This window comes from Trachemys scripta, chromosome 4 (assembly GCF_013100865.1).
Source record: "Trachemys scripta elegans isolate TJP31775 chromosome 4, CAS_Tse_1.0, whole genome shotgun sequence".
Classification (NCBI taxonomy): domain Eukaryota; kingdom Metazoa; phylum Chordata; order Testudines; family Emydidae; genus Trachemys; species Trachemys scripta.
In genome coordinates this window covers 62,209,855-62,233,669 of record NC_048301.1, presented here as the reverse complement: position 1 = coordinate 62,233,669, position 23,815 = coordinate 62,209,855, and the positions used below count along the sequence as shown (strand labels likewise).

At 40.5% G+C, this 23,815-nt stretch overlaps 1 protein-coding gene across 1 annotated transcript in view; it reads left to right on the top strand.

Annotated features, from left to right (window-relative positions):
• The window catches only part of LOC117877371 (cytosolic phospholipase A2 epsilon-like), a 49,362-nt gene extending 32,928 nt beyond the window's left edge, over positions 1–16,434 (top strand). Inside the window, exons 14-21 of the mRNA XM_034770446.1 lie at positions 3,033–3,255; positions 5,610–5,724; positions 7,085–7,222; positions 10,453–10,560; positions 11,206–11,397; positions 12,054–12,220; positions 13,909–14,095; positions 14,427–16,434. Of these exons, the coding sequence (XP_034626337.1) occupies positions 3,033–3,255; positions 5,610–5,724; positions 7,085–7,222; positions 10,453–10,560; positions 11,206–11,397; positions 12,054–12,220; positions 13,909–14,095; positions 14,427–14,635 (1,339 nt within the window). The 3' untranslated portion in view covers positions 14,636–16,434. The remainder of the gene's footprint in view (positions 1–3,032; positions 3,256–5,609; positions 5,725–7,084; positions 7,223–10,452; positions 10,561–11,205; positions 11,398–12,053; positions 12,221–13,908; positions 14,096–14,426) is intronic.
• The last annotated feature ends 7,381 nt before the right edge of the window (positions 16,435–23,815 follow it).

Sequence of the window (23,815 nt, the reverse complement as noted above, 5' to 3'; positions counted from 1 at the left end):
GTTGGGATTACCACTACTATGAGGTGGGGCTGGTTGGCTGTACAATGGAAGCATGGCAGTGCAGTGTGCATATTCGTCCTGTATGCCATACATTTGGGATGGGATCAACTATCCCTCCCAGTGCAGTTCCATTTCACCCTAAACATTGGCCCAAAGTGAGCAGTAATAAGCTAAATGGTGGCCTTAAAGTGGGGTGATACCACCACTGTAATTAAGGTTGAGACTAGCTTAGGTGTGGCCTGCACTAGAAAGTTTAATCAGCATGGTTTAACAGGTGATTTTTCTAAGTGCTCTAAAATTTCACATAGAATATCAGGGTTGGAAGGGACCTTAGGAGTTTATCTAGTCCAACCCCTTGCTCAAAGCTGGGCCAATCTCCAGACAGATTTTTGCCCCAGATCCCTAAATGGGCCCCCCTCAAGGATTGAACTCACAACCCTGGGTTTAGCAAGCTAATGCTCAAACCACTGAGCTATCCCTCCCCCGTGAAGTAACATCAAGCAGGACACTAAAGAGACAGATTAAGAATTTAGTGACTGGTTTATCACCTGACCAGGGAGTTGAACCCTCAGATTAAAAGTCTGATGCTCTACCAACTGAGCTAGCCAGGCTCACATGCCTATTCTAAGTGTCTTAAAAATGGTTGTCTAACATGAGGATCCAGAGTAGGATTAATGATCCAAATCTGAGGTAATTTGAAGTAGGGGGTTCTGAGATATAGTGCCTCCCCCCCCCCAAAAATCATGTGACATCAAAATATTACGGCTCATATCTTTTTTCCTCACACTTTGGGCTCAGACTGTGGCTCTGAACCTCCCCAAACTTATATTAAAGAGCAGGAAGATGAGAGACTCTAATAAGCAGTGGTATTAGGGTAATGTAATCATGCCACATGCTCCTAACAATGGGACTGCGTGTGATCAAAGAAAAGCAAGAAGCTGTGGCTCTCACATAAGAACGGCCATCCATCTAGCCCAGTATCCTGTCTTCTGACAGTGGCCAATGCCAGGTGCCCCAGAGGGAATGAACAGAACAGGTAATCATCAAGTGATCCATCTCCATCGCCCATTCCCAGCTTCTAGCAAACAGAGGCTAGGGACACCATCCCGGCCCATTCTGGCCAATAACCATTGATGGACGTATCCTCCATGAACTTATCTAGTTCTTTTTTGAATCCTATAGTCTTGGCCTTCACCACATCCTTTGGCAAAGAGTTCCACAGGTTGACTGTATGTTGTGTGAAGAAATACTTCCTTTTATTTGTTTTAAACCTGCTGCCTATTAATTTCATTTGGTGACACCTGGTTCTTGTGTAATGAGAAGGAGTAAATAACACTTTCTTATTTACTTTCTCTACACCAGTCATGATTTTATAGACCTCTATCATATCCCCCTTTAGTCATCTCTTTTCCAAGATGAAAAGTCCCAATCTTATTAATCTCTCCACATATGGAAGCTGTTCCATACCCCTAATAATTTTTGTTGACTTTCTGAACCTTTTTCAATTCCAATATATCTTTTTTGAGATGGGGTGACCACATCTGCACACAGTATTCAAGATGTGGACATACCATGGGTTTATATAGAGGCAATATGATATTTTCTGTCTTATTATCTATCCCTTTCTTAATTATTCCCAACATTTTGCTAGCTTTTTTTATTTGATTGCTGCTGCACATTGACTCCAAGAGCTCTTTCTTGAGTGGTAACAGCTAATTCAGACCCCATCATTTTATATATATAGTTGGGATTATGTTTTCTAATGTGCGTTATTTTGCATTTGTCAACATTGAATTTCATCTGCCATTTTGTTGCCCTGCAACCCAATTTTGTGAGATCCCTTTGTAGCCCTTTGCAGTCTGCTTTGGACTTAAGTATCTTGAATAGTTTTGTATCATCTGCAAATTTTGCCACATCACCATTTACCCCTTTTTCCAGATCATTTATGAATACGTTGACTAATACTAATACCAGTATAGACCCCTGGGGGACACCACTATTTACCTCTCTCCATTCTGAAAACTGACCATTTATTCCTACCCTTTGTTTCCTATCTTTTAACTAGTTACCGATCCATGAGAGGACCTTCCCTCTTATCCCATGATAGCTTACTTTGCTTAAGAGCCTTTGGTGTGGGACCTTGTTAAAGGGTTTCTGAAAATCTAAGTACACTATATCCACTGGATCCCTCTTGTCCACATCCTTGTTGACCACCTCAAAGAATTCTAGTAGATTGGTAAAGCATGATTTCCCTTTACAAAAACTATTTTGACTCTTCCTCAACAAATTATTTTCATCGATGTGTCTGACAATTCTGTTCTTTACTATAGTTTCATCCAGTTACCAAAGTCAGGCTTACCGGCCTGTAATTGCCAGGATCACCTCTGGAGCCCTTTTTCAAAATTGGCATCACATTTGGTACAGAAATGACTTGCCCATCATCACACAGAGACCCTGTAGTAAAGCCAGGATTTGAACCCACATTGCTTATGTCTTAGGGCATAACCTTAACCACACAACTACATTTCATCTCACCTTTTCCTCTCACAAGGCCAGCAAAATCAAAGGGGTTGCTAAGCATTAGGAAATGAATCCAGAAAAGCCATATTCTAAGGAGTGCCATAAACTTGATGCTGACTGACTATAATATGATGCCAGGATACTATCAATCAAAACAAACTTATATGTATCATGAAAAATCAACATAGAAAATAAAATTTCAACTCTACAATAAATTATCCAATCTATGCAAACTAAAGATTCACACCTATTAATTTCACCCTTTAAAATGCTGCAGTCATTGGAAAAAGGAAATATCAAACACCAGAAAAAATTTTACTCACACAGGCCTTTTATAGAACAGTCATAGAAACCGCAAATGATATTTTCCCCCACAAACTATTATAAAAAAATCAAGTAGTGCACAAACTACAAGAAACACTTAAAACTGACACTCTAACAAAAGAACGGAATTTTTGTAAATTATTTTTTGTTTATGTTAATGTTTTTCTTTCTATATTACCCTTCCCCAGGACCATGTCACACTTGTATAAAGATGCTTATTGGTCACAGAAGGATCTAGATGAGAAAATCCGTGAAGCCCAGAAATGTGCGACCAAATGCAAGATGAGTTGTTTCTCTATGGATCGCATGAAATATTTTAACCAGCAGCTGTGTCAGCGTAAACAAGAGGGATACAGGACATCATTTATAGATCTGTGGGGGCTGATCATTGAATATATGCTGCATGATGGGGTACAGTATCTATTTATTTTCTCAGAGAGCTGCAGATGTTTTCTCTATAAGAATTAGGAGCAATAAATCTGTGAGGAGAGATTGCATGCCCTGCGGTGCTGTAGAGTTATCTGCATCAAGAAATTCTATTGGAATCAAATTTATTTTGGAATGATTAGGTATAAAATGATACCATATATTGGGGTGGCCAAACTTACTGACCCTCCGAGCCACATATGACAATCTTCAGAAGTTCGAGAGCCAGGGCGCACCAGCCGGAGTGAGGCTTCAGCCCCACGGGGCGCATCTGATGAAGCCCAGAGCCCTGGAAGGCACTCCCCACCCGGCTAAAGCCCCAAGACTCCCCTCTCTGCAGGGCAGAAGCCCTGAGCTCCGCCCCAGTCTGGTAGGTGGAGAATGGGGTGCGCATGCAGGGCTCCGCAAGCTGCACTCTAACTGTAAAAGAGTCTCATGCGGCTCATGAACCAGTTTGGACACCCCTGCCAGACATTAAATACATTGTATTTTGGCTGCAGGAACACTGAAAGTGCGGCAGATCCTTAACTTCTTTGTGATGTTAAACTGGAGGCCAGACCTCTTTTTTGCAGATACAATTTGCACATGCAAAAAGAGTTGGCAGTGCAGATCACAATATTTTCATTTCTATGAAAATCCTATGTAACAGCAAGGTATGATGAGCAGTAGTAGTAGAACCTCCTAATCTACAACCAGAGTCTCATAGCTAGAGATGTATGTACCCTGTTTTGCATCCACAGTTTAATTACAGGTACAAAAGTGTGAATGCAAATTTTGCAAGTGGCTATTGCACCTGCAAAGGTGCGGTCACTCTCCAAATTCAGCCTTGAACCATAGGAGCCATGAAATTCCACCACAATAGCTTGTGACCCCCATTTGGGATTATTGGGATTATTCAAGTATAGTTTTTAAATTGAAAATGTATCTTTGAAAGCTGTTAAATGGCCACAGGGTTTTGACTTATAGCTCACAATTATCTGTGAAGTACACTGTGATGTCATCTCAACCTTAAGAGAGAGGTGAGTGAACGTGGGCATGTGCAACATCATTGATGCTTTTTCTGTGTTACATTTCATATAGCTGGAGGTTATCACAAGATTTTTAATAAGTAAAACATGCTTTTTAAGATCACTATGGAAATTAGGGTTGCATCAGCACTGCTATAACTGTAATTGAGGAAACACTCATCAGAATACTACTAGGGGGTGAAGTTATCTATGCTTGTTCTAAGTGCAAGACTACATTTTACAACAGAATAGCATAAAATGTTTTTTTGCCCAGGCTTGAGATAGCCAAATGTGAAATAATGACACTTTTTACCAGTTAAAGATTTTCTATGCTGTTTTTGTGCTTAGATAACTCAAAACCAGCATTTCTGAAACTTTCAAAAAGGTCTACTATATGAAGCATCTACTATATTTTGTAGATTTTTTTCTTTTAGAAAGAATTAAATTATATATATTTCAGAATAGCAAACAGGTTAGTTTTATACTATCATTTTAAGTGATGCACTGAAATACAGTGCTCTTGCTACGCTATAATATATGTGTGTGTTTGTTTATGGAATGTTGTTCATTAAACTAGCGTGTATACTGTTTAGGTGGCTCTGTCTTATGCTAGATCATATGAAATCTTCTGCACACTTTAGCCAATCTTTCCTCCTTTTGAATAATCTCTACCGTGTTTATTTAACTGTCAAACTGTCCATAATCTTCAAGGACATGCAGCTATCAAAGTTTTTGCTGTTCATGGGACTTTGGAATATCCCAGACAGCCAGACCCCCTGGTTACAAATACAGCCTTATAAAGAAGAACTTGGCTGGGATTCAGGTATTTCACTGTAATATTCTAAAACCAGACAAGGCACCAGATTATGATGGCCCTTGTGCAGTCACTGGGTGATGGGGTCATGGAAGAAACCTACTCACCATCCCCTTATATGACCACTGAAGGGTCTCCCTCAATATCAATCCCTTCAGTCAGAGAAAAGTAAGGACTGTTTTCTCCCCACTCTGCCCTGGGGAGCAAATTGCCTTAAAGGGGTTGGGGGGAGATGACAGGGTTGTGGCTCTTCCCTTCCTTCCATTCCTTGTACCAGCTCACAAAGCAAAGCTGAAACATCAGGAAGTGCAGACTGGGTACACCTGTGTGCATTGAGTAGCCCAGGGGGATTGTATCTGCCTGAGGAACAATCATTGCCAGTGTTTCTCCTAGGGTGGCAAGGATCTGTGCCACCTTGTGTACAGGGCTGGGGCATAAATGCTGCAATCTAGTTCACAGTAGAGAGGTTCCTGTGTCATTTCATGCATTCTCAGGTAACTATTTTTCTTCAAAAACAGAAAGAGAACCATAAACTCTCGGACCAGCGGGAAGCGGTGAAAGAGGGTCAGAATCCATTGCCCATCTATGTGGCAGTCCATGTCCGGGACAAATATAGCACTCTAGATTTTAAAGGTAACAATGATGTTCAAGCGATATGTTTGATTATAAATCTACCATGGTTTGGGTTTTATCATAGGCATACCTGTTCAGTTGTTGTTTGTTCGTTCTTTGCGCTCTGGAAACGCTTATAGACCGCAGCCCCATTTGTGCTGTACAAACATTTGCAGAGGGTGTGTGTGCACTGTAATCAGGACAGCACATGTAGGCATATCCAAACTAGCCGTAATGGAGCTAGCTTGCTAAAAATAGCAGGGTAGCCATGACAGCATAGGCAGCACAGCATGGGCTAGCCACCTGAGTACGTACGTAGGACCTGGGCAGGATTGTACTCGGGTGGCTAGCCCATGCCACCACCATGTTGCCAGGCCTACACTGCTATTTTTAGTGACCTAGAATGATCAAAGCTAGTTCGGGTATGCCTGTATGTGCTCATGGTTGTTGTGTAGACATACCCAAAGAGAGAGCCAAGGAGAGTTTTGGGGATTCCAAATTTCAGGATTCTGATCAGGATTAGAAGTAAAAGTGTAGAAATATCATATGACAGGCTGTTCTCAGAATATGTTCTGGCTGATTGGAAGAAGAAACCATTGGAAATATTTTTAGAAATAAATGCTGTTTTCATGACCCAAGAGGACTTCACTGAATCTTGCTCATCACTACTTCAGTATTTTTCTCTTCAGCCAAGAAGAGAAAAAAGCAAATCAAGTACTGGGCTTCCTTTCACTGCTGAATTGCATGTATACATTTGTATACACCTAATTTATGCGCACAATAGGCCTGATTCTGCTAACTCCACTGATGTCAGGGGAGTACTTCTGGTGTAAAACCAGAGAAAGTGAAAGCAGAATCAGGCCTAGAGTACGCACACAAAACAATGCATTTGTGTGTGCACATGCCAAGTTAATTGCCTAACTTGCATATAAGGTAACTTCACATATAAAAGAGACACAAATTCATGAATTCAGCTTCATGCAGCTAACTTTGAAAATCTGGCCCAGAAGATCATAGAATATTAGGGTTGGAAGTGATCTCAGGAGGTCATCTAGTCCAATCCCCTGCTCAAAGCCGGACCAACACCAACTAAATCATCCCAGCCAGGGCTTTGTCAAGCCGGGCCTTAAAAATCTCTAAGGATGGAGATTCCATCACCTCCCTAGTTAACCCATTCCAGTGCTTCACCAGCCTCCTAGTGAAATAATGTTTACTAATGTCCAATCTAGAGGTTGGTTTGTAAATTATACTTTGCAAAGATCAGATAGAAAACAGAAAGCTTATTCCATCTCAAACTCTTTGATTCATTTAGTAGCAGTTTCTCTCTTTCCAGTCATTTGGGAGACATTTCTAAATGTCTTTTTTGTGGCTCTGTTTGCAGAATGGGTTGAGTTCACTCCTTATGAGGTGGGATTCCTGAAATATGGAGCATTTGTTCGCACAGAGGATTTCGGAAGCGAGTTCTTTATGGGACGTCTGTTAAGGAGGCTCCCCGAAACCCGGATCTGTTACCTTCATGGTGATGTATTGTCCTGCGAAATGTCAACCTACTGTAATAACACAAAACCATAACCAGGAAGCGGATATTTGTTGGTCTGTAACATTCAGTACTAGGATAGTGCCTGCCAGGAGATCTATCTATCTATCTATCTATCTATCTATCTATCTATCTATCTATCTATCTATCTATCTATCTATCTCATCCAAATAAGTATGCTAAAGGAATGTTAAGATTGCAAAATAAATCAAAAGTTAGGAAATGCTACAATTAAAGTTGTCTGTGCAACTATAATTTGGCCTCCTCGTTCATATGCAATATGATAGAATTGTTCAACAAGCTGATTTTTTGGTTTAGTGGCTGAACAGAAAAATCAAAACCAAACCAAATATTTTTTACATTTTTTGGTCAAACAAAAAAGTCAAAACAGTTTGTTTCAGGTACCATGAAACATTTCACTTTACCCAAAATGAAACATTTCATTTTGATCTTGGTTATTTAAAAAAAAAGTAATTTTTTGTAACTTTTCATTTAAATTGTAACTTTTCATTTAAAAAATGTCAAAACAATAGATTTAGATTTTTTCAGTATTTTGTTTTTTGTTTTTTACAGAAAAAATTCAGCAAATTTGACACGAGTCTGTGAAATGTTTCAGTTGACTGGAACCTGCATATTTTGGTGAAAAAAAGTTTAAAACAAAAAATGTCACCCCACTCTTAATTATGATAGAGTCTTTAATGACATGTTTCCATACTATTTTTCCACAGGACCTCTGCCCCCAACAGTCTGTAGAGTGGATGGTGCTCACTCAATGAGCAACTATTCAATATTTTGTTTTCTCCTCATTGTTCAATGTCTGGCCCCAGGCCTTATTTACTGCACACCATTCAAACTCTGCTCTGGATACAGGATTATTAATGAACTTATGGGCTTTTCTGTGGTGCTTATCTTTGAAGTATTTGAGTGCTTCAAAACCATTATTTGAATTAGATTCACAACATCCCATGTGAGGTGAGAAGGTGGTATTATTCCTCATTTACAGATGGGGAACTGAAGCACAAAGAGATTAAGGTCAAAAGCATCCACTGATTTTGGGTGCCCAATTTGAGATGCCTAGGGCCTGATTTCTCAGAGTAGTTAGCGTTAGATAGCACTTCATGTGTTCAAAGTAATTTCCAGTGACTTCAGATGCAGCTGTGTGTGCTCAGTGCTTCTGCAAATTAGATGCAAGAGTCTCAAGTCAGGCGCCCAGAAAGTGAGGCACACACAATTAGTGACTACATGTGAGTAGTTTGGTTTAAGTAACTTGCCCAACATCATACAGGAACTTTGTGGCAGAGGCAATGAGAGAATACAATTCTCCAGAGCAGAATTCAATTGCCTTATACAGAAGACCATCCCTTCTCATTCTGCAATATTCTGCCTCATTCACTACTCACCTTTCAATTTCTGCACTAGACAAGACATGGATTCCTTCACTACATAATCCTGATTCATCCCCAAAGTCCATCCTGTGCATTCCATGAGGCAGGGTTTTGTGGAAAAAATATTATATCATCCTGTAATAGAGGATTCTATCATAATACATATGCACAACAGGGCAAATTATTGTTCCTTTAACTTAGTGTTTTTGTATATAATTTCCTGGATATTTAAAAATAGCAAAAGAAAAAGCAGTAAATGCATCATAGGATATCATATTGACTACCACCTGGGTCATCAGCAGTGCTGGAAACTTTAGAACCACCACACAAGCCTCTGTCACTTGAGCTAAGGGAATAACTGGTAGCAGTAGTAGGTTGTCATCCTTTATGTGAACCAGCCACTAGCAGAGGATGAGACACATACTTTCCAAGAGGGGTTTCATAGATATTTGCTGATGGCAGAGGGTGATAAGATTCAGGAATATTTGGTTCTATTCCTGGTCTGGAAGGGAATGTTCTCTATTGGTGACACATACCTGTCTGTCCAGTCCCTGTCTCAGTCCTGTCTCTTCTTCCCTACCTCATTCCTGAATCTTTGTCCCAGGCTCTGCACCTGGCCAGCCCCAGGAGTTACTCCCTCTGGATCCCAATCTCCCCTTCCAGGATCTTCATCTGTTGTCAGCCCCCACTACATCAGAGTCACCTTCCCCAGTTTCCTCATTCCAGTACCCTCCAGCTCCTCGTTAGAATGGAGTTATTTGAAAAAAAAAAAAAAGAGTCTGAAGTTCAGGACATTCTGAGTTCTCAGTCAACAGCCAAGTTTAGCTTTGACCCCATGTCTCTAGCCAGCATGCAGCTAATGGAGATATGGGTTTATCAGCAGTATTAAAAATGAGATGGCAATACATTCTATGCACATGCTGACTCCCATCTTCTCCTCCTTGGGAAGTAGTAAGGTCTTAACCTACATATCCTAAAAGCATGTTTAAAACGAAGTCAAATGGAGTGTTTTGCTCAAAGGTAATGTTAAAATGGTACATGTGGTTCCAGATGGGACCATTTGAGAGAGCTGTTCAGAGCAGCTCCCATCTGAGATGCCAAAAGTTTGAGTCTGAGAAGTTTGAGAGAGGGTGTGGGCAGAAAAGTTGATCTTAGAAGGAAAAAAAGAGTGGCCAGAATGTAGGGGGATGGGGAGGGTTTGGGGAGATGGCAGAACCCTTCAACATACCAGGGGGACTTTTCCTTTTGATAGGGTACACTGTTGGACAACCAGAGAATCCCCATTCAAAGGGGATTCAGGGCAACTCAAGGCTGGGATGACTTTTGTACAGACAGTGAAGTTAGGGAACCACCAGAAAAGGTAAGTGGATGGGATGATCTCAGGCTTATTGCAATAAAGCTCTATTCAGCTTCCTGAGAGAGTATTTCTACACCTGGATTTCTCTCCCATCACTTCCTCTGTTTCGAGTGCAACATTACTTGTGGTAAGTTAGAGATATAACACTCCCTGTGGTTGACTTCTTCAATTAGTTAAAGTCAGCACCTTTGAAGTGTCAAATACATTAAAACTTAAAGGTTTAGGAATGTTTGAATTGTGCTCCTCAAGCTCCCTCAAAAATTAACTGGAAGAAAATTGAACAAGTTGATTCATAGATTCATAGATTCTAGGACTGGAAGGGACCTCGAGAGGTCATCGAGTCCAGTCCCCTGCCCGCATGGCAGGACCAAATACTGTCTAGACCATGGGGAAGGCAAATGGCAGTTTTCAATTAGATGCTTCCAAATGTTCACTAGATTAGTTTCCATAAAATCTTTTTCCCTTCACAGGCATGTGGAGCAGTATATTTTCTCTGAACCTGTTATACATCTGGAGTTTGTCCAACAGTTCAGAGGACTTCTGGCACAGGTGGACTCGAGACAGAATAGTTGATATTGGTGAGACATTTGTATACCTCAACTTTGCCTTTCATTCATGTTTAAACTGGAGATTCATGCCTGTCTGACATGTGAAGCCTGTCACATAGTGTGAACATATTCTCTCCAGGAAGGTTTTTTTTAAACACTTACTGCAGAAGCCACAGATGGAGCTAGGGGAATGCCTTTGCTGCTGTGCAAAGTTCTTTTGGCTGGTCTAGGAGCAGCACTGATGGGACCCTCCTCAGCTGAAAGAGAATTACCATGATGCATGGACCTAAAGGAGGAGGATTCAAATCAGGAGGAAATATTGCTGCAATTATGATAACTACTAAAACTACAGAGTGTGTTAAAAAGGGTTAAGCTTCAGCAGGCAGTTGAAAGTTGCCACATATCCTGCAGAAAAGGATGCAGCATCACATTTGCTGTTGAATCTCACAGACCAGCACACACACAGACCAGAACCAGTTTCAGAGACCAATGCAGAGACTAAAACTAGGCAATATTACAGCAACAACAGTACCATGATTACTTTAAAAGTTATTGTTTGTTGGTTAAATAAATCATCCTCACACCTGCCTCAACCATCACTTAAATACAAGGATAACACCCCAAAATAATTATACGGAACCAAAGCTTTTCCTCTTCTTGTCTCCCCTTGTACAGAGGAAGAGCCTATGCTGCCTACGAGGCCACATGAGGTGAAAACTCACATGCTCACTCCTGAAGGCCCTTTTTCCAGTGCTCTTCGAAATGCTTTAACAGATCGTCTGTCAGTTGCTCAATATCACAATTTCCTCAAGGGCTTCCAGGTGCATAATGACTACCTGGGGAATGAGAAGTTTTGTAGATGGAAAGGTAATAGCATTGGATTTTTTAACTGCATCTTTTGAGATGGTTTTGGGTGTGGAATTTAGTGAGGCGGCCTGGGCTTGGAGGAGAGTGTATGAGCATCAATTTCTAACCCACCATAAGTAGCAAAATTTGAATCTAATTTAGAAAACGATTGTTTGACCAATCACCTGAATTGTGCAAGGCTGAAAACCTGTAGTGATATCAGTTTGATACGGCTTAACTCCTGTCTCCTTGGAGTACAGTCACTGAGTTTAACTAACTGACGTTTAGCAAAGTTCATAGTTTTCTATGAGCAGAAAGAAAGGACTAAGGCTCCAATCCAGCAAAGTAGACAAGTATGCGTTTAAAGATTAGCATGTGCTTATGGGCTTTGCTGGACTGGAGCTCCATGGGCAGGCAGAAGGAGAGAGTTGGGTGCCCCCTGCAGGTCAAGGATGGGGTTGAACTGTGTAAAGGAGCCAGGAATAGAACAAACACGGAGAATCCTAAATCAGAGAAGGTTGTTTCTTTAGGATAAAGCTGAGCTATAGTAGTATGGCAATGAAATTCAATTGGCAGTGTGGGATGAGCCCGTTCTTTTTCAACTCTGTTTTCTTCAAAGAAGTTGCAGATTTGCTCATACATTGTTTTTCTTATGACAAAAAATATTTGCCTTTTAGATACGGTGTTAGACATGTCTCCCAACCAGCTGAGCGAGCAACCAGATCTCCTTGGCATGGTAGATGCTGGATTTTTCATCAATACCAGCTGCCCACCACTTTTAAGGCTAGAGAGGAAAGTGGATGTCATCCTGCATTTAAGTTACAGTGCAGGATCGCAGACATTGGTGAGATGGGTCAATTTATCATTTGTTTTTTCCAGTGATAGCCTTTTGCCTGTGACCTTCCAATACTTAATAGCTAGAAATATTATGTTATTTCAACTAATTTATTAAATTAATTACATTTTAATCCCTATACTTCCATTTCCAAGCATTAGAAGAGGAAGGTGATTCCAGGAGAGAGAAAATTCAGCTGCCAATTTCAGTGGTATGAATCCTTGTTTCAGACCATTGATCTACACATTGCAATTAATTAAAACATTTCACTTCCATCTTCATGTGATCTCATCATCACAGATCACTAGGGCTTAGAAACTGAAAAAAAAAAAGAAGAAGAAAGGATACGGTTGTAGAATTCTTTTCAGTGTCAGAGATTTTTGCGATGCATTCCACCTGTGGTGAATCTTTCAGTGTAGCAGTTAATGAAATTGTTCCAATTCCCTCTATTATGCTGGGAATGTCTGATGTTGATTTATGAATGTATTGAATCTTCTGAAAGACATCAGTCTGTTTTCCACCAGAGTTGTAAAAGGGACCTGTCGTGATATACACTGAATTGATTGTGACTTCAGCTCAGACAAGTATCTGTGTGTATGTATATCTATATCTATGACATGACAGCCTCTCTGGAGCAGAAGAATTTTACAGGCTGGGAATGAGGGATACTACAGGGAAAGCTCTGGAAGCCATCTTTGGGGGAGAATTGAGGCAGAATCTTAGGTTTTGTGGTTAAGTTAATTAAGTTACCTATAAAGCCTTAGCCCAGGGAAGGAGTAAATTTGGATATTTATATTAAGTGTATTTACTTTGTTAGGGGCTGCGTGGGAATGCCATGTGCTTACATTGACCATCTTTATAACATGAGGCTGTTGACATATTTGAATAGACTGTTTTTTTTTTGTGAGTGACAATAGCTATGCCCTTACTTTTCAAGTTATATGATACACAGTATGTACATCTAACAAAGGATCATTTCATCTTATGGCATCCACTGGGATAAAATGAGTTTCATGTAGGAAGGATGCTGAGATTTTAGCATGTTAATACAAACTATTTTCTATGTGTTTAGCATATATAGAATAGTATAGATGCTAGATGTGATCATTTCAGGTTGTGAATCAAGTAAGATATATTATGTTACTTGAGTCAGAGTATTGTAGCTAATGAAAATGTAATCTAATTAAAAATGTTACCATGATGCTTATATACAAGGGTATGGGGTTGCATGCGCAAACCAAACTTTGTTTCCTAACGTTTGAGCACTTAACCATGAAACCAAAACATTTTCTTAATGTAGTTTTTTCTGACTAAATTCCATAAATTATATTTAATGCAGCCTCTTTCCTTTTCTGACACTTCATGTTTTACTCTAAACTTTTGTTATAGCGGTCCTATTCAAGACCCTGTTTTAAGAATTCTTATCAATCTATATTTCAAATGATTAGTCTAGCTTTAAAACTCTATTTACAGTTTGTAACAGTTACTGAGTTCTATTTGTATCATATGATGATTTTGTGTTGAGTACTCGTGGTGTGTGGGGGAGGGTAGCAACGATACATAGTAGATGCTATTTAACATAGTCCATGGGTCTCAAAATACATGCAGCCTCACAGGTGTGCCAGGAGTATCTTATAGGTATCCTATAATCTTAACCTCTTTGGGCTCTAATACTGTTCACTTCTGTAATGCTCTAGCCTCTGGACCAGGCCTGTAAATACTATGCAGATCAGAAAATCCCATTCCCCAAAGTTTTCCTGAGTGAGGAAGATAGGAAAAATCTAAAGGAGTGTTACCTGTTTCAAGATTCAGAAACCCCAGGAAGCCCCATCGTGGTATTTTTTCCACTTGTGAATGACACCTTCCAATATTATAAAGCACCTGGTAAGTTGTTAACAGCTGCAAAGCATTTAACTAAGGGTCAGCATGGCCGGTCTACCCACTGACTGGATCCCCATTTCTCATTTGATGACTCTTTCTACTGGCTGGGTCCCCGTTGGTCATTTCAATTCCATGAACCTCGCCACTGGTTAAAGTTATCATTTTCATTGTTACTTGTATCATCAACTGTCCCTTGCTATGAGATGCTCAGCCCTTGTTTCAGTCTCATGTTTCATTCTATCTCACAAATCTGTTTATTATTAGTGTAAAATGTTGTCATCCAACTGCGATAAACCCAATACCACAGCAATGTCCTTTTGAATCTTTTTCCTAGGTATGAAGCGTTGCTGCTCGGAGATGGAGGGGGGCAAAGTTGATGTTACTAGTCGCACTTCCCCATATAATACCTTCTCAATGAGATACACTGATGAGAATTACCACCGGCTGGTAAATCTAAGTGAATACAACATCCTGAATAACGCACACCTGATTCTGCAGGCCTTGCGTACGGCAGTGGAACAGAAAAGGCAACATAAAAAGTAGACACCAGCCTATATCTTCAGGATTGAGATTTTTGTATTTCCCAGCACATGGAAGGACCAAAGCTTGCTGATGATTGACCATTATACGCCATAGAAGCTGCTTAACTTGGATACCTCAGTGGATTCTCTTTCATCTCTGTGAAATGGCTGACATAGATAACCAAAATTCACCATGTGTGAAGACTTTATACATACTTTGTTCCCTAATTAATTTAATTACAACAAAGCTGTTTGTAGACTACTTTAAAATTATTCCAGAAATCTAATAATGAAGTTTAAATAATGTTAAGCTAATACAGTGTAATTTATGGCATATAGGAAATATATTTTAAAATATAAAAGTAAACCAAGACAACATAGGTGCAATTATAACACCGACAGACACTGGTCATCAGCAGGTGGGATTGAACCAGGGACCTTTAGAGTTTAGTGCCTGAGCTTCTACCACATGAGTTAAAAGCCAACTGGCTGTTAGCTAAGACGGTAGAGCAGACTCATCAACTGCTCTTTCTTTAAGTGGTCTCAGTGCCACTAGATGGCCAGAACACCACACCCAGAAGGTGTGTGGGTTACACAATCACTGGGGGGAATGGGATGAGTTGAATGAGTGGTTTCTGCCCTACAACTTTCCTTCCTCTAGTGCAGTCCACACCAAATTTTCTTGTGCCAGTGAGGAAAACAGTAGATGCTTCTTTTCTTCCTTCCCTCCCACTGCTGCTAGTCTCTGTAATAGCCCCCAATTAAATCATTCCTTCACCTTCCCTGCTGTAGCTCCTGTGGTTGGTCTGTCATATGGGTCTAGCTTCATGCATAATCTGAGGCAGAGCTAGAAGTGTCAGCTGCTGCAGGGCTTATTCCTCCTGCCTTCAGGGGGTGATGTAGAAAGGCTGCATAAAGATACCCCTTCTTTCCCACCAGTTATGTTCCCAATTCTGAGGTAACACTGAACCCGGGAGGGGGCACCAGAAAGCACTTAAGCAGGAGCCATGCACTCAGGAGTGGTGCATATACTGCATAAAACAAAGTATTCACACCATGCAGATGGCATTTGATCCCCAAAACTACTTTCAATTTAGCAATTATCTTGAAGGTCTGCGTCAAAGTGTCTGGAAACACAATAAGGACAAATGCCCTGCACAGTCATACAAACAGAGCAGTGAATGGCTTCTAGTTGTGTAATGAGTCCTCTTAGATTTGGGTGAATCAGACACATAGGTAGAGTAGCATACTGGAGAGTCAAACTCTGTACCTGCATGCTCCGCCCCACTGGTAGCTTCAGGTGGATAGCAGACCTATATGTGGGATCAAAGACTGACAGGGGGTTGGATTAAAAAAAAATTTATTTTTTTAAGGAAAGTGTCTTTCCACTTGTGAATGCGCCTGGTGTTAGCTGTAAAATGACAAACATACAAATGTAGCAGTCGCTGCATTTCACAAACAAGATATGTTGACAGTAATTCCCACTTTACTAATAAACTTGATGTCCTGATGCTGCAAATCTACAGCTCAGGGCCCAGACATTAGTTTTTAAGAACTCAGAGTTGTGAATAAATCTGTGTTTTTGTTCCTTTTCTGCAACACCTTCTATAGTAAGCTCACCAGCTTTAATCTGAAATAAGAGGCTCTGTACGCCACATCAACAACATAAGAAATATCACCCATTTGAACCTCCAATCCTTGCTGTGAAGAAAATGATTGGTTGTTTTTAGCCATAGCACTTGCACCATTTGGGATGAAATGTTAGTTATAAGCAAATATTTAATGTTTTGATATGTTGCACAATAAAGGGTTGTTTGCAAAAGGGAAAATCAGCCTCTGCTCATATATTCAACTGATACACTTCAGTGACCCTATTTCATGATCACATCATGTTCTTTGTGACAGCTATTATTGGGACAAAAAGCATAACAAACAAAGCCTTGTTATGAGTATAGTGAATAAAGGAACAAACTATCCACACTTACCCTGATTTCTGCTATCTTTCTGAACAGCCTGAAATGTGAGTTGATCTGGGGGCATGTGATTCCCCTTACCTGCATTTGGTATGATTTACAAATGTTATCCATGGTAAGTCAAATCTGAAGAATGATTTCCTGCAGCCTGTAACTTGTGCAGAAGGATGTATACCATCGTTAACTCCCCTCTGCACAAGGAGCATAAATTATGCTTTGCACTCCTTGTAGGATTTTATTGCACTTCATCATCATATGTTCATACGGTGTTATGATATCTAAAAAGGACAAACTGTGTTCTTAGTTGAGCGTCTACTTATGACAGTAGACCCTATGGGGCCAACTCCTCAAGTAGTATAAATAGTGTAGCTTCATTGACTTAAATGGAGCTGTGCTGATTTAGAGCTGCTCAGGATGTGGCCCTAAATATTACAGTTAGTATTTTCATTATATTCTGGAGATCATTGCTGTAAACAACACAGCTATGCATTGCACACTGGAACTGTAGTGCCTACTTTTCCTTTTCCTCATCCACTATTTACTAGACTATGGTGATTTCATTACACAATGTATTTCAGTTTACCAAGAGCCACCACTGCTAGAGTGTGCTAATAAAGAGCCATTATTAACTTGATGGAGCCATATTTTGCCGTAAAATATGCAATCAGCTCACATTAATTAATTAAAAGCAAGGCTGTGCTATTGAGTTCTTTTCTCAGAAATCCAACCCAGCCACTTACACCTGTGTTTGATTTAGAGCTGGTCTACACTAGGGTGGGGGGGGGGCGATGTAAGATACGCAACTTCAGCTACGGGAATAGCGTAGCTGAAGTCGAGGTATCTTATTTCCTCACGGCGCGGGATCGATGGCCGCGGCTCCCCCGTTGACTCTGTTACCGCTGCTCGCCCTGGTGGAGTTCTGGAGTCAACGGGAGCACGTTCAGGGATCGATATATCGCGTCTAGACGAGATGCGATATATCGATCCCCGATTGATCGATTACGTACGTAAGTCTGCACGTACTTAGACTACTCTGTGGAAACTAGTTAAGTGTTGCTTTGGGCTAGCAAATTATAGCAGATCCAACTTGTCGCCAGGGATACGTGTATGCTTTCTGACTGCCTGGATTGTGCTCAGCACCATATAATAATGGATAAGAAACGTGAATGAGTACTTTCCCTGATGAAATAATATACTGTGTACTGTCTCCCAGTGTGACTAGTACTCCCATGTGCTGTTCAAATATATACTTGCCCATTGCATATTTAAATTAAAGATTGTAATTAATTCAGAATATAAGATATAAATATTTGCCCAGCCCCTAGCCCCTGGGGAAGAAGAGAATTTCCATAGGGATTAGCCAGAGGAGATTCAGCAACATCATGTCTTCACAACCTCAGGAGCCCCCCGGGATCTGCACAGCCAATGTTCCTGAACCTTTCTTTATACTGAATGGGACTGGACATTTGTCTGGTTGGAGATATGGATAGTAAGATGGGGGCGAGGCAAGAAGATGCTGGTTGGAGGGATAGGGAAGAAGGAAGGAGTTCATATCACAGTTTGGAACAAATTTAATTACCTTCCTGGTTCTGATCCACTAAGCCTCTACTTTCTGTTTGTTCTATCTATTCCCTCTGAAAGACTCACTTTTTCCATGGTATCCTCAAGAAGTCACTTAATAATTACTACTGATTATTACTGGGGTGGCATGACTTGAACAAAGATGTGCATATGCCTTAACGGAATAGCTGGGAGATTTTTATCACTATAACACTTCCTCACTCATCTCTCCCTACTGTTTGTTTCCCTACTCTTCTCACCCTCTCCAACACTAGACTGTAAGCTCATCAAGTCAAAGTCTGTGTCTATTTCTTGCTTCTGTAAAGTATTTGCAGAGACATGGGTTTCTGAAGCAGTGTCCATTGGGCCTGGAGAATATAAGCAGAAGCTGCTCCTTTCAGCACACCCAGTTCTTTGCAGTATTTTTTGAATTTCACTTGCTTTGATGTCAGTACTGATCCTCATATTGTGTAATTTTTTAGAGCCTGATTTACAAAGGTACTTAGGTACCTAAAGATGCAGATAGGCAGCTAGTAGAATTTCCACAAGTGCCTAAGGGAGTTGGGTGCCTAACCTGCTTATGTGCTTTTGTAGATCCCACTGGGGTACAGCTTATCTTTAGGCACCTAAATATCTTTGTAAATCTGGCCCTTAATATTTAAGAGTTGAATTTACAAATTCTTCAGTGACTGAGCAGCTCTCTATTGGAACTGTGCCGAGAATGAACTGCTCTCTTGACTCTGAATAAGCTTAACCCAGGAACCAGAATTTATTTCCTGTTTCATGCCAAACCCTCAGATGGCTTCTCTGCTTTGGTCTAGACACACATTTAGGCCTCAGGCCTGGTCTAGACTAGGAAAAAGGTGCTTTTTTCAATCAAGCTTTAGCAGCTCAACTTATAGCCTAAGGTTCTGCCTTAGCTATAATTGACATATTTGAATGAAGCTAAAGGGGTTAAACTGTACCTACATTTGTGTTAAATGACATTTCCAATTGAGTTAAACTAGCTTGACTAAGATAAATAGACTGAATAAAATACCTTTGTCCTCGTATAGACAAGCCTCAGAGATTAGCATTTGTGGTCCTGTTTTAACTCAAATTGTTGACCACTGCCAGTTGGAAGTGTGGCAGGAACAGGAGCAGCTCCAGGCACCAGCGCAGCAAGCATGTGCCTGGGGCGGCCTGCTGGTTGTGGTGAGGGCAGCAGTCAGGCTGCCTTCGGCGGCATGCCTGCGGGAGGTCCGCCGGTCCCACGGATTCAGCGGCAATTCGGCAGTGGATACGCGGAAGCCGCGAGACCTCCCGCAGGCATTTCACTGAATCGGCGTGACCAGCGGACCGCCTGCAGGCGTGCTGCCGAAAGCTGCCTGACTGCTGTGCTTTGGGCGGCAAAACACACAGAGCTACCCTTGGGCAGGAAGTTCTGGTTCAGCCACCTTCTTTCAATCAAGAAGAGATCCAGATCACAGTCCATTGGCTCGAGTTTGGGAAAGTACCAGCAGTTTGTAACATCACCCTTGAGTTGCTAAAGACAAATGAGAGTATTGTTATGATGAGGCTGCATAGATTCTTCCAGCCAGTCTGGTGCACTAATATCATTCCCCAATAACTAGAAGAGTATTATTTTGCCTCTGTTCAAAACGGGTGATGAATGTAGCAATTATAGAGGCAAAGGGAAGTCTTTGCTTCTGTGTTAATGTTTGGAATCAGCTATCTACTTTGTGGCAAAGGCCAGGACTCTTACTGTGGCTTTCAACATAGTCATCCCACTCTTGATCAGATCTTCACCTTGTGATAATGTTTTGAGAAGATGGTTGAATTTAATAATCTCTGTGCTGCACTTTTTATAGACTTCCATCAGGCCTTTGATTCAGTGCATCGAGCAAGTGTGTGGCATCTGATAAGGCAATTTAGTGCCCCTGGGTTGATAGAGTCATTGATAGAAGAGCTCTGTAATGGAACAGAAAACTGTTTTAATTAACGGTAGATATGTGACATGGTTTCCTGTTTCCAGGGGAGTTTGGCCAGGCTGCATCTGAATGTCCAGCCAAACCATCTTGAAGACCTAATAAAATATTGACACAGGTGGTGCTCTCTCTCCAGGAAGGTTATGTCCCTTGGGATTTGACTGGATTGTGATTTAACTCCAGTTAATTGATTGCCAGTTAACTGAAATTCACTAATACATTTATAAATGGTAGTCCAGATGCGCCGCAAACATTTGTATACTAGCCTAAGCCACAAATGTTTGTATCTTAGAGCAAATGTATATAGATTATCAAGACTCGCTTTAGTAGATGTGTTAATTTACTCAGCAATCAATTAACTCTCATTAAAACAGGGCCACAAATTTTAGTCTAGACATAGCCTAAGGGCCTGTTTTTCTATTTCCTTGCACATTAAGGACTCAATTGTATCATTGCCAAGTGGATGTAGAATGCTGCTAACTCAAAGTGCTACTGATTTATACTCATTTTGCCCTAATCTAATGACTGCATAAGATACAGAACAGCAGAGAATCAGGCCCTAACTGTACATTCTGAGGTTGCCAACATTCATGATTAAACAAGGTAAAATTTAAGGATAACTATATTAAGCAAATACAATACATTACCTAACACTAGAAATTGGATTTTATTCTGGACTTTTTTGCAACTGTAGTTGATGCATTCTACAGAACATAAGTTAAAGCACCCTTCCATTCTACAGAGATTCCCCACAACAATAGACTTCCCATGAAATCTTCCCCTAAAGCATAAAATATCCCTAAATATAATTAAGATATGTTTGTGTCAGAGGGATGTTGCTGTTTTGCACCTAATTCAGAATGGCAAGGCATATACATATGATACTTATTAGTAGAGCTACTCAGGAATTTGTCAAGAAATGCCAGTTCATCAAAACCAAAACTGTTTGTGAAACAGGCTTGGGTTCAACAAATTTCCCAATTTGAAAAAATGCGGAGAAAAAAAGTTTCTGAATTGTTGAGACATTTTGTTTCAACATTTTCTCAATTTCGGTTTACTGGTTCAAGACTTTTCATTTCAAAATGTAAGGTAATGAGACTGACAAGGGTTTCAAAAAGGGTAAAAATCAAAAACATTTTTAAATGATTGACATCAACTATTGGATTGATCCAAAATTTAAAAAAATGTTTGTCTGTCTGTATATTTTTGAGATTTCAATTTTTCATCCTGATTTGAGCTGGGAACATTTTTTGAACTTTTGAAAATATTCATGGGACAGGAAAACTGTTTCCCACCCGCTCTACTTATCAGCAAGAGCGATTATAGAATGCGACCTAAATAAAAAGGGCATTTCACAAAGCTATATTATTGTATCCTGCATACAGAGAAATTGCACAATGCATGTAGGTGTTATACTCTGCAGTGTTTTGAAATAATGTAGCCCATAGCAAGAATTACAATATTGTGCTGACTATGCCAATTGCCAAATTATTTGGCATGGCAGGCAGGGAAAGACTGTCTCTAATTTATGTAACAGATTTGTAACGTAATTCTTGGTAATCCTAGCTGCACCTATGTTTCAATACGTTTGGAAATATACAAGCAGTTTTGCATGCCTGGAAATTCTTCATTCTACTGCTCCACCCCAGACAAACCAGAAAAGCAATACAGGAATCACAATTGTAGCTGATGCTGGCAACTGGCCCACAGTTCTGTTTTTACAGAGTAGCAAACCCTGGTGAATTTCAGATCTCTGCATAAGTGATGCCATTGTCTTCAAGTTCTGAGCAGGCACTGAAAGAGATAATAACCTACCCTTATTATAGGAAACTTCAGGTAATCGCCTGGAGTGGTCACAAGTCATTCTTAAGCATTCAGCTCCACCCTGATGCCAAGTGAACAAACAGGGCCAAGAGAGAAAGCTCCCAACTTCGGTGGCAGGGAATATACTGAAGAAGTTGGCCTCTGAATTAGATTCTAAGTCCTTGTTCACAGATACTATGTCTGTAGCAGTTAGAAGATCCGGTCTTTGAGGTTGCTGAGCCAGGTAATTCAGACATCAGCTTGACCTTGTCCCTTGAACTCCTGATCACTCCTACAATGATTCAAGCACTAATGACAGACGCAGAGGTTCGTGAGCACCAAACAAGCAAACACAGTGGAGAGGAATCTCTTAACATTAAACATTTATATATTAAGTAGAGATGTGCAAATAACTGATTTTTTTTCATTTGGTGGCTGGACTAAAAAATAATTGTTTCTGGTCAAACTCAATGTTTAGTTTAACCTTAAATGAAATGTTTTGTTTCCTTTTCAGGTTTTGTTAACCCTTTTAAAAAAATTAAATTGCAGTAAAATTCCAAACAAAAAGGTGTTTGGAATTGAAAAATGGAAATATTTCATACTGAAATTGTCAAAACAAAGCGTTTCAATTTTTTTTCTTTGACTGAAACAATTCAGTGAATTCAGCCGGAATTCACAAAATGTTTCAGTTGACCTGAATCTGCATTTTTTCAGTGAAAAAAATTTTGGATGAAGAATTTTGCCCAACTCTAATTTTCAGTAAATACAAGCTGACAAGTTAAAGCATTTCTGTAACTCAGTTTGGAGCCACTTTGATTCTGCCAGGACGAAAGGTTAAGGATCTTTTTCACATCAAAGCATACACTTTTCCCCCAGTGCCTTGTGAAGCTGCTAAATACCCCAATGTCCCTTGATACCTAGCTGCCCCACTCATTTCTCTATACCGTATAGAGTTCGGGCAGGTCTACACTTAAAATGCTACAGCGGCGTAGCTGCACTGCTGTAGCACTTTAGTGAAGACATTACTTATGCCGATGGCAGAGCTTCAACCGTTGGCGTAGTTAATCCACCTCCACAAGATGCAGTAGTTACGTTGATAGGAGAAGCTCTCCTGTTGACATAGTGCTATCTACCCTGGAGGTTAGGTCGGTGTAACTGCATCGTTCAGGGGTGTGGATTTTTCACACCCCTGAGTGATGTAGTTATACCGATGTAAGTTTATAGAGTAGACCTGCCCTTCCTGATTCCCCACTGTCCCCTGCCTCCCTAGAGTTGAGCGGGACAGCCATGTAGGTCAGGGATCTTGAAGACACTCAGAACAGTTTTAAGCAGTTCAACTCAAGAGGCCAGCAGTTTCTTGTTCTTGGCCAATGCTATTAGGATGACAGTCTAGCCAAAGACTATCATTTGCATCTAGCTGTTTTGACCTCTCATGAAGATACAGAAGACCAGTGTCTTTGATAGCTCCTTGACTTCAAGTTCATGTGGGGTTTGGGCACTACCATGCTGTCTGCTAATTGGTTATCACTGTCTATACTCAGAGATATTTGGGTTTCGGTGGTGCTCTAAGTGCATAGTTCACACAGGACTTTTTTGGATTTCTTTGAGAGGAAAGGTGCAGTATAAATGGAAAAAAATGTTCTTATCATTTATTACTATTTCCTAAAAACCCCATCACTGGGAAGAATAGGACACTGTGGTTTCAGCATCTCCTGTTCTCCAACCACTGCATCCGCAAAGGAAATCTTCTCCCTTTGCAGTCACCCAAAAGATTCACCTTCCTAGGATGAGGAAATGGGGGAAGATTCTTTTTGTTTGAGAAGTCAGAGAGGGGTGGGGCTCTGAGTCAGTTTATAAAACAGCTGCTCAGCTGCTTCTGCTGGTTTAAAAACTATAAAT